Genomic DNA, 14,561 nt, shown 5'->3' with positions numbered 1-14,561 from the left:
ATTTGGCTGGATAAATATGAACAGCAGGAATAGCTATAGTTCAATGAACTTCCTACTGATACCTTGGCAGGTGGTTATCAAAATCCCTGAGTAGGAGCAGAGGTGCCTTATTACTGATAAAAAGAGTATGTTGAGGGGGATGGGCACCTCTGAAACAGAAGCATGTTTTAAGATTCCTGGGAAAGATGAAGACTGGAGCAATTTGCCTTGGCAAACAAAGATAAATGATCTACCATGTCAGTTAACAAGTTAAGGAAATACAGCCCACAACTGCAGAGGGATGCGCAGTGAAAGCAGAACACATTTACATTCAGCATCCCATTTATAATGAAGCCATTATTTTTTGGTTATATCTTAGTGCTTTCTGCTGTGATTTGCAGCACCACAATGATGGTCAAAGGATACTCTGTCAAGCTACAAGTCAAACCACTATTGCCACAGTACAGCTGTAAATATACAGAAAATTACCATAGGCCCAAACAGACAGCCTGTACTTATCTTTATCATCACTATTCATTTTTTTCCTCTTTCCCCTCAGAAATGCATGTTTATAGGAGTGTATAAACAACAGGATCTTTGGAGAGGTACTACAGAGCAGAGGAGTCCCACTCTGCCTTCCTGGCCTGTCCTCCCCCCATGCTGTGCTGCCTTACCAAAACAGGTGTTCAGGCATGAAAAAGCAGCATTGCTCCTGAATGCCTAGAAGCATAGCCCAGCACAGATCTGGACAAAAAGTCTTTTCATTCCTCAGATATGTTTTACAAGGCAGCCATTGATAAGAGCAGTCACCTGGCAGGGAGATACAGGTTAGGAACCTTTCTTTTCCAGTTTACCTGTCCTATATAATTAAGAAGTTTCTGACATTCCTTAAACTGTGCAACAGACAGTTCCTCCTTTTGCTGATTTTCAGGGGTACAAAATCAGAGAAAGTACATTTTAATTTTTTTTACTTCTTTTTAAAGATTGAAAAAGAAACTGAATTAGAATAGAAAAAGCAGTATTTTCCCATAAAAGGACACTGCTTCCCTACAGAGCTTCTGAGTATATCCTTTCCTATCTCCGCTCTCTGGCTCCCTACAGATTTAAATTAAGGGAGCAGAATATTGGTCCTCAAAGTAACCTATTTTTTTTAATCCACATGGATGCTTTGATCTCTTTCCTCTAGACTTCCAGGCTGAACAGCTCCACAGAATTAATATGGCTGCTGAAACATATAGAGTGAACTGAATCAGGCCTTTCATTCCTGCCCAGCAACCATTCTGACAGCTCTCACAGTCGACCCATGGACTGTAGTCTGCTTGCTCCTCTTCTTCCCATTTCAAGAGCCTCAAGCATTTTGAACACCAATGGATTTCCTTTACCCTTACAATTAAGCAAATTACATCATTGTAAGTAGATAATACAAATATAAACATCAGGAATTAAACGGGCAACCAGAACCTTTCATCCTCCAAATCCCAAATACCCACAGAGTATAATGAACAGCTTTGGGAAACGCAGTACATTTTCAGTACCAAGGTAGAAATCACTCCCATTGATCATCTTCCTGGAAACGTACAAGCCACGCTTACTACCCATGGGAAAGTGGTTCTCTAGCTGCACCGTGACCAAAGATCCCACACTGCAATATTTCACATACACTAAGGGTTGTTGAGCACAGTATAGAATTAGAGGGAAGGCTTTGTGGGCTAAAGACTCTTTTCAAATTGGCCCAAACTGCTCTTATAGGAGTAAACTGTGGCTGTCTTAAAGCATGTGGGGCAGAATTTAACCTCTTTTATCCTAAATTTAATTCTAGATATGAAAGGCCCTATAAAGATTTTCGCAACACCTACCAGTGTGCTCTAGCACAAGTCACTCTGGCAAAGACTTTACATGTGCACTTCTCTTCAAGCACACATTTCAGTCGCATTCATGGAAGCTGCAAAGTGCTGCCCAAACTGAGATTTGCAAGGGTAACAACTGTTCTTTTTAAAATTAATTTACATCTCTTCCCTCTTTGCCTTCTCCTACTTTACTGAAAACCTCAAAATGGATTTGAATTCTACATAAAAGTAAACAAAAAAAATCAACACCACCACCACCCCCCAAAAAAAAACAACCCAACTTTCTCTAGATCTCCAAAAAATAAATCATTGGAAAAAGAAGGCCAACTAGCTGGCTATACAACTGTACCAGCACCAGTCTCAAAGACTCTCAGATAATTAGAGAGATTAAGTTAAAACTGCAGTGGATTTATGATGAACAATAAAGCATGACTGTGTCAGTGCAAGACATAACCAAACACTGGACAATCTCCCTGGCCACAGAGTTTTTAAATTTCAGTGGGAATGCTGTCTTCATATGCATCCCCACTAAGTTCTGCCATAAAACAGCAGAACAGAGATAAAATAATGAAATTCAAATATAGGCATGGGAGGGTGAAGGCTAAAGCTAAAAGAATTGCTTTTATTTTACAGCCTACACTAAATACAGCGAACTTCTGCAAATATAGCTGGACATAACTTCCTATCCTGAAGACTCGCCTTCAGATTATTATTATGCCTGTCTGGGGAAAAAAATGTGATTCATTAACACCTCTGGGTCATCCCTTGAAGCCAACAGCAATTGTGTTTGTGTAAAGAGCAGAACAATAAACTGCAATTTTGCATTCAAGAAGCAGCATGCAATAAGTGTTCACACTTAAATTTGATGTGATCTGTGTGGGCTTATTGCCTCTCAAGCTCAGGCCACATTTCAGTCCCTTAGAGACAGATGTAAGATAAAATCTAAGTGAATATTTAGTTCGTGCATCTCCTAAATGTGTCTTGCACATCATAAACAAAAAAAAAAAAAAAAAAAAAAAAAATAATCCCAGCACGGCACCCAGTTCTTAAAGGGGAATGCAACATGCCTGCATCAGAGGATACATTACTCTCTCCAGTCCTGTGCGCTTGTCCACTACAACAGGAGGAGGTGGCAGTCAGTCTTTACTGCAGGCTGAACAATCCTGCTCTCTAGAAACTTTTTCAGGATCTGCAACAATGCTGAAAAAATACTGCAGCTGTTGCAAATGACCTGGGCATTTTGGGCCAACTTAATTCCAAGGTCAAAGATGAGAGAAAAATGTTAAATGTCTACATTTTTTTCAGTCCACCCATCTGCAGGACATCATTTGCATACATTGCTACTGTTAAACATTTAAGCACAATTCTATATAAGGGAATTTTTCCATAACTGGAGGCTAGGGATGCAACCCCAAATATTCCAAAGCACAAAGCCTGGTTTTGTTTTGTTGTTGTTAGTTTCTTGTATTGTTTTGTTTGGTGTGCATGTGTCCCCGATAGCTTTATTAGTCTGGAAAATATAATTTAAATTTCTCTTTAAATTACATGGGGGGGGGGGGATGGGGGACTTGTATACTTTGGAAGCCTAGAATAATAGCTTCTTAAAATCCAGCTTTTTAAACTTATCACTATAACTGCAGAATGAATGAAAAACACCATTGGTGATAAAACAGCAGACACTGAAAAGTACTGATTGTATTAGAAGATCTATCAGTTCTGTTTTCTGCCAGATACTTACTCTACAGGAAACTTCAGCATGATTTATAGCATCAGAGGCACAGCACTGTACGTGGACTTTGTATAAATACATGTGTTATACAGCATTTGTCAATAATCTTTCTGCTGAAAAATTCATGAAGATACACTCCCAGAAAAGGCTGCTATCATATATGTGCAATGCTCATTTTCTGAGGATGAATTCTTTTGACTGTTTAAAAAGTTTAAGTCAGCAATGCTGCAAACTGATTGCTTTGGAATCTTTCTTCTGACTAGTAATTACTGAATCTGGATTGTTATCTCAAAGTCTAATTACAGGAAAAATAATTTTGCAGTTTGTGAAACACCATCGTTCTCATCTCTCCAAGAACTCAACGGCAAAACCAAAGATTTGGACATAATGCTTCCACACTGTCAAAGTTCCAACCAGCAGAAATCTGACCCAGTATTTGTCTATCCTTCAGACACACTTGTGTTTAGAAAAGAAGCTTACATTACACTATAAAATGTGGCAGTTTGGGATCTGCTGTATAAACAGCTGAGGGACAAAGCCTGAGCAAGGAGAGGAACACCAGAAACAGGCAAAATCTACAGAACTCCCAAACTAAGCCTTGTGGTCTCTACACTAATCAGAACATTTGGACAACTTTAATCTGGATTTTTCTTCCAGACAGACGCAGGTTATTTGCTCAGAGATCTGACTAGGATTTAAAAGCTTAGATCAGGGAATTCAAGGATGAGAACGCAGAGAGAAATTACAGCCCTAAATTTGGTGAAGCAAGGGGAAACTTGAAAGATAACTGGGTTACTGCAGAAAAAAGGAACTCATACACTTTGAGACACAAACAATGCATTTTTAACTTTGCCAAGGTAGTCACTTTTTCAAAACCACTTTCCTATTTGTAAAACTACTTCTACAAGGTCTTCCAACAGTGAGTAATGATGAATATAAAGCACATAGCTATGATGACTATGGGAGTAATTGAGAAAGCTGTAAGAGAAGTGTGGCCTGCAAACAGCAGTGGAGAAATGGAGCACACAAATTGCCTGCTGACAAGTCATGGGAATCAGAAGTCTGGGTTTGAACCACAGAAAGTACCTAAACGAGGTTATGAACACAAGCTGGATTCAAGCCTGCAGTACAACACAATGTTGAAGGACAAAAATTTGTCCAAGGAGCTGAAATAACACAAATTCATCCCCAGGAAACAACACTCCCCCCCACACACCCCATAACCCCCACCCCTAAACCCACAAGTAAGCACAAAGTTTGACCCGGGTATGGCAGAACTGCCAATCCTCAGGCATCTCAGCTGAGGCAGAGTAAAAACATGCCTCCTTACTTAACTGCTTTTCAGCATGTATACATGGCTAGCTCAAGAGGCTGACAAGAGATAATGGTCGTTCCTTTTTCTCCATGCAAACTAACAAGTTTACTACAGGAAGAGCCATTCTGCAGGTCATTTATGCTATTCCAGAAAATGGCTCTGAAATTAAACAAAACCAGTGTTAACGACTCTGTACAAAATATCCATGTAATCGTGCATGAAACCAAACAGAGTCTGAAAGAGCCAAGTATATTAGGTCAAAAAAAAACCCAGAAAAATGGGCTAAGCAAAAACACATGAAGAAAGACAAGCTTCTGAACAAGGCATGCTAAAATTAAAAACTCTTCACTATCATAGAAAGTTAAAACTACTGTCAATGCCCTTGCCTTCTGTGGCACAGAATACTTGGGGCTGCTGCTATTTTACCACATGCCTGGAGACTGTTATGGGGAAGAGCATTACTGATAGCCCTCGGTGCAGGGGGGCATGCGAAACAGACATTCACAACACAACTCCTTCTCATCCCAGGGAAAGACTTCATGACCTAGGTAGTCCCTTCTAGTTATGTGGCCCTAGGAAAGAAATTGTTAATACTACTTACTACAATCATTATTATTTTATTTGTGGATTGGAAAGATGGAAATGCTTCCAACAGCTTGCAGCATTAGAAGTGAAATGAGAAGAAAGTTTGGGAAGGGTAAATACATTAGCCCTAACAAAATTGGAAGGAATTTTGGTTTTGCTTAGCTTGATATTTAATAGGGGAATGACCCCTTCGGTTTTCTGTGGTTGAATGCAAACATAAAAAGCTGTGTGCTTCCACAGTGTACAACTATACATTTCAATTATTAAGTCTTGAATAATAAATTTAAAAGCATTGCATTACATATACTTTATTCATAAAAACTGTTTTTAAAGAAAATGAATGACACATGTAATAAAAAGTAAATGGAAACCAGGACTGATGATAATCTATAATGGTGATTCACCCTATCAATTTTCTTTGTTTTGAGACTCCAACTTAGATCAGTATATGTTTAAATAAGAACCAGTAATAAAGTGTGTTGATATTGAGGTCAGGTTTCTGCAATACACCAAATGGTAAGCTTCTAGTCCATAAATGCCTTCACTGCAAATAAACCATAAATCTATTATCTTTACAGCAGCTGCAATCTGGAAAATGTGCTCTCTTTTAATTTAGCTGCTTCATGAATATCATATTAACCAAGAAGCAACCTGAATGAGAAATATGCTATGAAGTAAAAAAAAATAAAAATAAATCCTAACTGGATGATCAAGACAACTTTTTCTGAGCTATTCCCATCTTCCTTGTCATCAAATAAAAGGTTTCTACAAGAAAATAAAAAGTTCTGTTTTATAGAGCTTATAGTATGTAGCCAAATTCTCAACAACCATGAGTCTCAATTCAAGATGACTAGAAAGTTAACTTCCGACCTTGTCAAAATCTTGATCTTGTTCTAATTAAAAGTAAATAGTCAATGTTTTCTGTAGATTATGAAATGAAAAGTATGTACATATACACACACATAAACTCCAAAACAAAGTGCTCTTAAATTATGCTTACATATCCTAATACAATAATTTTAATCTAAAAGTCAAAATGAAAAATTTGAAAGGAGACATTTTATCATTATCAAAATAAGAAACTCAAAATGACTTGTTTTGACACCTCCCAGTTGAAATATTTGACAAGAGCATGTCAACTTTGACATAATTTTCCAATTTCAACTAGTTGTTTCTTGGAACATTTTTTTGACTAAGCCTATAAAACACCTGGTAGTATTAAACAGAAGTCAGGTATTCTCCAATTCCAGAGTTTTTATGTTGTTCTAAGAGTATTTATGATGCTCAGAGGTTTAAAAATACCACATTCATTCTCCTCATAATTTTATTTTCACCTCCTCTACCTCTTCCAAAATGTTGTCTTTTCTGTCTGTCTCTCTTGAATCTCACTTGACTAACAAGTGCATGTCTGATCCATCTGACCTAGAGCATGGCCACATGAACTACTGAAACAGTGCAAGTGAGGAGTAAACAATATCTAAAGCAGGCAGGGACTGCAATGAGGAGATGAAGGACAGGAGAGAAGGGAACTCTGAAACCTGTCCTGCCACAAAAGAATTCCTAACAGAGGGCCTTGGGTTTATATCCCAGGGTGGCTGAGGTTGAATTGCAAATACACACTGCCTGGCTTGAAAATTCAAAAGGAGAGCCACATACACCCACACAGGAAAGCAGAAACACGCAGCTGGAGAATATCATGGAGCAACTATAGCAATGAAGACTCATGCTGGCTCCCAATTCTCTATGGAGGCCAAGACAGCATTTTCCAATGGATTTTTAGCTCAACTGCTGACGCATAAAAGAAGAACCTGCATAGTGGTAACACTCCACTCTTTTAACACTTCACCCTTCAGAAAACACTAAAGTTGCAATGGATGATACTTGCTTTTTACAATCACTCTAGCAACAACTCTTGTGAAGAGAAAAACTGTAATTATTCAGCCCAGATGCAGTATTGCCCGTTTAATATTTGCAGGATCCACATTATGACCAAGGGGGGGTGGGGGCATAGGGGGGGGAGGTAAAGCTTGAACAGAAGAGAAAATTACATGTGACTCAAAGTCCTTATTACTGGACAAGTGTTGCATCTTATTCTGCTATTAAATGCAGGTGAAACTTCCAACAGAATCTCCCCTATTAACTACGGCAGTTAAGGAAAGCTGCAGTAAAAAATATAAATGGCATTGCATCCCTGTAACATAAACAGCCCTTTGACACAGTTCAATTACATCTATAAAGAAAAGGACCACAGCTCCTAGCATCCACTGTGAAACAACATATACTTGAAACACTACCAGAGACAGGTTAAATGGAAAGGTTTATATGTTCCATTTGTGGAACTCTCCTTATTCAAGTCAAGGATTTTTCACTCAATAAAATGATATGGGATAAACGATGCCTGCCTCAAGTCCAAAAAAGTCACTATGAGAGTATCTTTTAAAAAAAGAAAAAAAATTATCTGCTTATAACGGAACCTAGGGAGTGTTCATATTAAAAGATAAAAGCTCTAAACCAAGTAGGAACAAAATCTGATTTTAAAAGCCTCATTTCTTGACATTAAAACTCTACCTAAAGCAGCATTTTAAATGCCTTTACCTTGTCTGCAGCCACAGAAAGTGTATGTTAAACTCACACTGAAGCTACATATATCATTGACAAATGAGAGACAGAGGCCTCAAGCTAAGAGAGCACTTGAATTCATGCTCATATTTTATCTAGCTGCAGAGCTCAAGGTGAACCCTTGTGTACACAGAATGATTCAAGATAGCTGGTTGAGACCTTGAAAGGTCACATTGTCCAGCCATTTGCTCCAAGGCAGGAACAGCTGCCTTTCTGAACAGATAGACATTTCAGACATATGTTTATCTAATCGGTTTCACTGATGAAGACTACTCAGAGAAAACCTACTCCCCTGCCTTAACATTTAGAAGCCTGCCTTGCTGCAATTTTGGTCATTAGTTGCTGTTGAGGACAAGTCTTTCCCTTCTTCTCCGTGAAAGCCGTTTTACACTCGTGAAGACTGTTACCATGTGATCTCTTAGTTTTATTTTCTCTAGCTGTGTTCTTTCCTCCTTTTTTCATATGTCAATTAGTCCACATATTTCTTAAAACGTAGTGCTTGAAACTGAAGGGAATATTCCTGTTGGGATATAACCCTTGTCAGGTAGAGAAGATGCATGACTCTTGTGATGTCTTGCCTTGTAGCTATCTTCATATTAATCCTTACATTTCCTTTGATGTATCATCCCATCAAGATGTTAGCCACTTTTGAAACTGTGTTCAACCCAAGTGTCAAGCCTGACCATGAATCTGGCCTAAGAACCCGCTCTATTTGCCCGTTTCAGAAGAGAAAAGGTCGGGCCAAATCCAACTTGAAAACACACTTCTATGCACTTGCCTTTTGGTCAAGGGAGATGAAAATGTTATATAAGCTCGTCCAAACCCAGAATTTACAAGGACATTTAGCACAACTGATTGCTCAATGCTGCCAGCAAGGAGTGCTAATTGAAGCTATGTTTACTAGCTGGATGAGAAAAAAGAAAAGGAGGAAGCAGAGGAAGTGTTCCATGATGAGACACAGCATGCACCGCTCACAAGTACTACCACAGAGCGTCACTGAAACTGGGAATAAGAAAACTCCTCAACACCAGTGTAGCATTAAGAAGCAGATATTCCTTTATTGAAGCGCTGGATGCACGGGGGATCACTCCACCTAACATCCCTGTCGTATGCTGCATTCAGGCAATGTTTTACGTTCATTTGTCAGAAGCCACAAACAAAAACAAAACCAAACCCCACGTGCACTTAGCATGGCTTCTCTGCATATTTCTCCATAGAAAGTAATCTCCTGGGTTTTTCCAGTTCCTGCTGTGATTATGCAATTCTCCAGTTTGGTAAATATGACAGCTGCCAATTGCACCGCATTAACACTCCCAGCACAGCCCTCATCAAACCTAATAGATATCATTTCACACTGATGGCAAGCTTGCAACATTTCCTTGTACTGGATGAGAAATGCTCCCATCAAATTACCTTTTGTTCACTCTTTAGAGAGAGCCCCCAGCACACGCTTACATTAACTACCAACTTCTTAAATTGCTTTGGTATTCATTTTCCTTAGGAAGCATGAAACACACTGGGAATTCAAAATACACTCCCAACAGTTACCCAGCTGTGTTCTCAGTCTGAGACTGTGGCCTCAGTAAGTTTTGGAACTGGGGCTGCTACAGAGCTTTCTCTTTGCCAGTGCTTTCAAAGTTATGAGCAGAACTGTTCAGTACTTCAGACAGTCCAATGAAACCACAGTGACTTCTATGAAAAGCAGAGCCAAATTATGACTTCATTTTTATTTCTTTTGTTAAAGAAATTTTTATCTCCTTTGTGGAGAAAACCAGCAGGATTCAGCTCAGCACGTTTCTTGTGTGATAGCTGTCTTTAGCATAATACAAAGCAAAGCACCTTTCCAGGTATCACTGCACAGTAGTCCTGCAGGAAACACAAGCTTCAGGTCCAAACCTCCATCTCCTGAGGTCTGGGCAGGTGCAGGGACCTGCAGCACTGCCCCATCAAAAACGTGCCAAAAAGTCCTTAATAAAATTACAAAGTCCCCATAGGTCTGTGACTGTTTTCCCCAGTGGGTCAGTGATGTCTCACATCACCTGACATTACAAATTTCCTCATCCACCTCCTTCAAGGTCTCAGGAATCTCTTCCCCTACAGGAAACAGCCCTCCTGAACAGTAAACATTTTTAGAGGATTCCAGTTATTGAGCAAGGCAGCAGATGTCCCAGCACTTTGCTCTAAATGGCCCGTATGTGTTGCTAATAAATTGTTGCCCAGAACAAAACAGCTTTTCAAACTATAAAGACCTTTCCCTCATTTTCTACATTTGTTTACAGTCTAGAGAGCTAGTTTCCCTGTGATTTATCAACTCCAAGTGAAGTGTCAGACAAAACCTAGTGTCCAAGTCAAGTGTTTGCTGGGTTTTAAGTGCCTGAGTGAAGATGTAAACTCTGAAAGGAATATTTACAGCCAAACGAAACCAGGTTTCCCCAAGGGATTTTTAAACCTTCAGTGAACTATGAGTATTGATCTTACCCTAAACTCGTGGAAATGAGTTTCTGTGAAACTGAATTTAATACCTAAGTCAACCTTATCATAGTCTTAATTTCCCCACTATTTACTAGCAGTATTTCAAACACCCTTTCAGAGGAAATGACAATGACGTAAAGCACAAAAAATAAAAGGAAGAACCAGGATGAAAGTTAAAAAAGGATGACTTCTTCAAAGGGAATTCTTAGTAAAATGCATTACGTAAATAGGACTTACTCTCAAATGTCACTGGGATTTTCTAACCCAAGTGTCTCTGTTTACATATCACGTACAGGAAAAAAAATAGGTAATTTTGAATGCAACGAGAGAAAAAAAACCCAAACCTGACACACATGTTGTCTAATAATGTTATTTCTTCTGATGCTTGTAAGATAAAAGCTGGAGGTCCTAACACATAATGATGGAAGTTTGGTTTCAGCTGTGGTTGTGTTTTTTTAAAGAGAGTAAAGCTTAGGCAATACAAAAAGTGTGACGATTTCAGCAGTAGATAAGTGCTAGATAAACACTCCTTAATAGTAGTTTATCCCATAAACATAATTCTACCCCTCTCTGAATGCTGATACCTTGAGACAGCAGCAATACAGCCAACGTGAATTACACCAGGGGTTTGGAATATGCTTTGACAGAAGAAAAATTACAATAACAGCCTCCTAATTCTGACGAATGGTGCCTGGGAAAAACGTGAGTAACATTCTCAAGGCTTCTTGTGACAACCCCGAACAAGCTGCGACCTTAAACACCTGGGAGCCTTAATTGTTGCGCGACCTTTCAAAAGGCCGTTTACCTCAGTTCACTAAACTCACGTCGTAAGCGGTTCGGTTGCTGTAAAGCACACAGGCCCGCAAACTGATGTTCCAGCCCCCTCAGCCCCGGCTCCCGGCGCTCCAGGCAGCGCGGTGAGGCGCGGGCCGGGCGCAGGGCGAGAAGCGGCGCCCCCCCCCCCCCCCCCGAGCCGCGGCGCCCTCTAGCGGGGGCAGCGCCGCCCCCGCAGCGCGGCCTCGCGCCCGGCCGCCCAGCCCTCACGGACACCCCGGGGCCGCCGGACGCGTCCCGGCACGCCTCGGGAACTGCTGGACTCGAGTGGATCCGACCTGATTTTACCCGGCAAAGTAAATTCTGAGGAGCTGGCAAAAGAATTGCCTGTGAAGTTTGGGTTTTTTTCCACCTCTGTTGGAATCGTGGCATAACCCTTTGGTAGCATCCGCGGAAATCCTCTCCTGGCTCCAGCTCTGCCAGGACACGCCAAATGTTCCCGTTCCTTGACATCGTCCGTTCATTCAGTTCCCAAACGGTGTTTTGTTACTGAGTATTCGAAGAGTATGTTGAAACAGCCTCCCTTTAAGAATTCACAGCTACTTCAAAGATGTATTTTTTACCTTTATTCTTTAAAGATTTTATCTGAGCTGACCTAAGGTATACAGTAAAACTTCGAAACATCACTCTTTGACTGTCAGAACCTGAAGTTGTATTTCCCTGGCTTTACACACAATTATCCTCTTCTTACTGATTAGACATAATCCCTCACTCCATTTTTTTCAGAGCAATATTAAAAAAAATAATGATGAAAACATGTTAAATACAACTCTGATTATGTTAATGACATTTAATTATTGCTTCCATAACACAGACTTTTTAACAGAGCAGGAAGGAAAAGGTGCCAAAGTTCTAAACATCTAGCTGTCAAAACTGACATCAGACTGTCCATCTTACTAGCTGATGAAGAAAATTGCTTGGTATATTTTCTTCAGGATCTGTTAAATATCAAAATAGTATTTGCCTGATTATAAACTTGATACTTGATATCACATTCAGGAAGAGATGAGACATTAATAAATGATTTATGGACAAGGAAGCTGTTGGTATATCTTCGATTTAGGACCTCCTGGTGCAGACACTGATGACTACTACAACTCAACAACCTAAATCAGTGATGTGCCGTGATCATCTGCCCACCGATAAATTATATTTCATTTGGTCAGCACTAACATTTTCTTTTCAGGATACAATGGCTGGAAGATTAATAAACTTTGTGAGCTCAGTCTGCTGCCACACAACATACTAATTTGCTCTTTCTAATCTCACCACCACACTTCATTTTTCCGTATAACTAACATTAACAACTACCAATGTTTGTTGCCTACAGCCCTGAGAGGAGCAACGCGAATTTTGCAGCAGTACCTAAAAAGTCTCCTCCTGTTTTTTCCCTTTGGCCCCAAGTGACACGTGAGCCCAGCAACCTGCTGAGCCACCTTGTCATTTAGCAATTCCCAAACTCAGCGGCAGGCCCTGCCTGGGAAAATCCCCCGCTCTGTCTCGGCACATCATCTCACCACATTTCAAAAAACTCCCCGGTCTCTCCTGTTCGGGTCAGTTACGCTGTGACCACAAAACTCTCCACATTTGTACCAAACCTTTTAGAAAAGGGAGAAGGGGCTTTTTTGTTGCGGCAGGGAAGCCGGTGGCCATGGTTCATCCGATAATAACCTGGCCGGTATTTGGAATACAAAGGCAACAGTTTTCAAAATACCTGTAAGCTAAAAGCTGCAGCAGCAAGGTCCCCCGAGACACAAACCCCACGGCTTTCCTCACCTGTCCCTTAAACACCTACCCGCAAACGCGCCAGGCTTTCCTTTGGCAACTTTCCCCCCCGCAGCACAGCGATGCCGGATTCAGAAGGCTTTAGTGATCAAAAGGGAACCCCACGCCGTGGGAAACGGTGGCCCGAGAGAAAGCACTACAGGTGCTGCGTGTCACGCGTTAACAGGTGTCCCCGAGCAGGACTGATAAGAGGACCCCAACACTGTCACATGCAAACCTGGTCAACAGCCAGCTGCTGGCTCGGAACGCGCGGGTCCCACGGCCCCGCGGGGCTCCTGTCGCTACCGCGCTCCCCCTCCCGCAGCCCGGTTTCCAGGGCAGGCTGCAAGCTGCCGGCTTCCGCGGGGAGGAGTGCCCGCTAGCTCTCCCCGGCGGGATCTGCAGGGAAACTTTGTCTCCCCTCGCACGGCTCGCAGCCGGGAGCGCCCGGGGCCCCGCCGCGACCGAGGGGGCGGGGGGGGGGAGGCTGCCGTGGCGCCCCGGCCCGCCGCGGCCTCGGGCTGCCGGGGGCTCCGTCCGTCCCTCCCTCCCTTCCCGGCGCCGCAGCGGAGCCCTCCGCCTTCGGGAGCCTCGTACGTGGCTGGGAATGAGGCTCCGGGGACCCCGCGAAGGGGCAGGGGAACAGCACCGGCTCCCGGTGATCCTGGGGAAGATGTATTGAAGGAGGAAAGTCCTGAACTGTCATTAAAATAAAAAATGAAGTAATGGAGAGCTCTTTCCGGAGAAGCCGGGGAGGGAAGGGCGAGAAGCCGGGACCGCGGCCACCCCGGGCCTCCCTCGGGAGCAGGGGGCGCCAAGCCCCAAACGGCGCTCGCCCTCCCCGGGTCCGCGGCCCATGGAGCGGCCGGCGGAGCCCACACCGCGCCGGTGCTGCGGGCAGGCGGCCCGGTCCCCCGACCGCGGCTCCCCCCCCCCCCCCGGCCCGGCCGCGCTGCCCCGGGCTCGGTGGCGCTGGCCGGGCCGGCCCCGCCCGGCAGGTACCGGCCTCGCTTACCGCGGCTCTGCCTCGCCGTCTCCCCGCCGGCGAGCTGGCAGCGCTCGCTCAGGCACTGGAAAAGTAATAGAAATCCAGCGGCTAGTTTGCTTCTCCGCAGCCTCGCCATAGCACGGAGCCTGCCGAGACAACTCTGCGGGGTGCGGGGTGCGCGCCGCTCGTCGTCGGTGGTGGCAAAGTCCGGGGGTGGCGGCGGAGAGCGGCCCTAGCAGGCGCCGAGCCGCCCTGTCCTCGGACCAGCTCTCATATAGCGGGACGGCAGCGACGAGCCACCGGGGCCGAAGGCGCTGGACCGGTCTGGGGGGGCGGTGAAGGAAGGGGGGCTCCGTCCCCCCAAGTTGCACGGCCGCACCGCTCTCAGTCCAGCGGCATCCCCAGCGGCTGGGGAAAACAAGCCCAGCC

The 14,561-nt window shown here is 43.1% G+C and overlaps 1 protein-coding gene across 1 annotated transcript in view; it reads right to left on the bottom strand.

The window, feature by feature from the left end:
• Positions 1–14,269, bottom strand: part of PLXDC2 (plexin domain containing 2) — a 273,509-nt gene extending 259,240 nt beyond the window's left edge. The window contains exon 1 of the mRNA XM_040591928.1: positions 14,160–14,269. Coding sequence (XP_040447862.1) covers positions 14,160–14,268 — 109 coding nt within the window. The 5' untranslated portion in view covers position 14,269. The remainder of the gene's footprint in view (positions 1–14,159) is intronic.
• Between the last annotated feature and the right edge of the window lie 292 nt (positions 14,270–14,561).

The sequence above is a fragment of the Falco naumanni genome, chromosome 4 (genome assembly GCF_017639655.2).
Source record: "Falco naumanni isolate bFalNau1 chromosome 4, bFalNau1.pat, whole genome shotgun sequence".
Classification (NCBI taxonomy): Eukaryota; Metazoa; Chordata; class Aves; order Falconiformes; family Falconidae; genus Falco; species Falco naumanni.
This window is presented reverse-complemented; position numbering and strand designations above follow the sequence as displayed.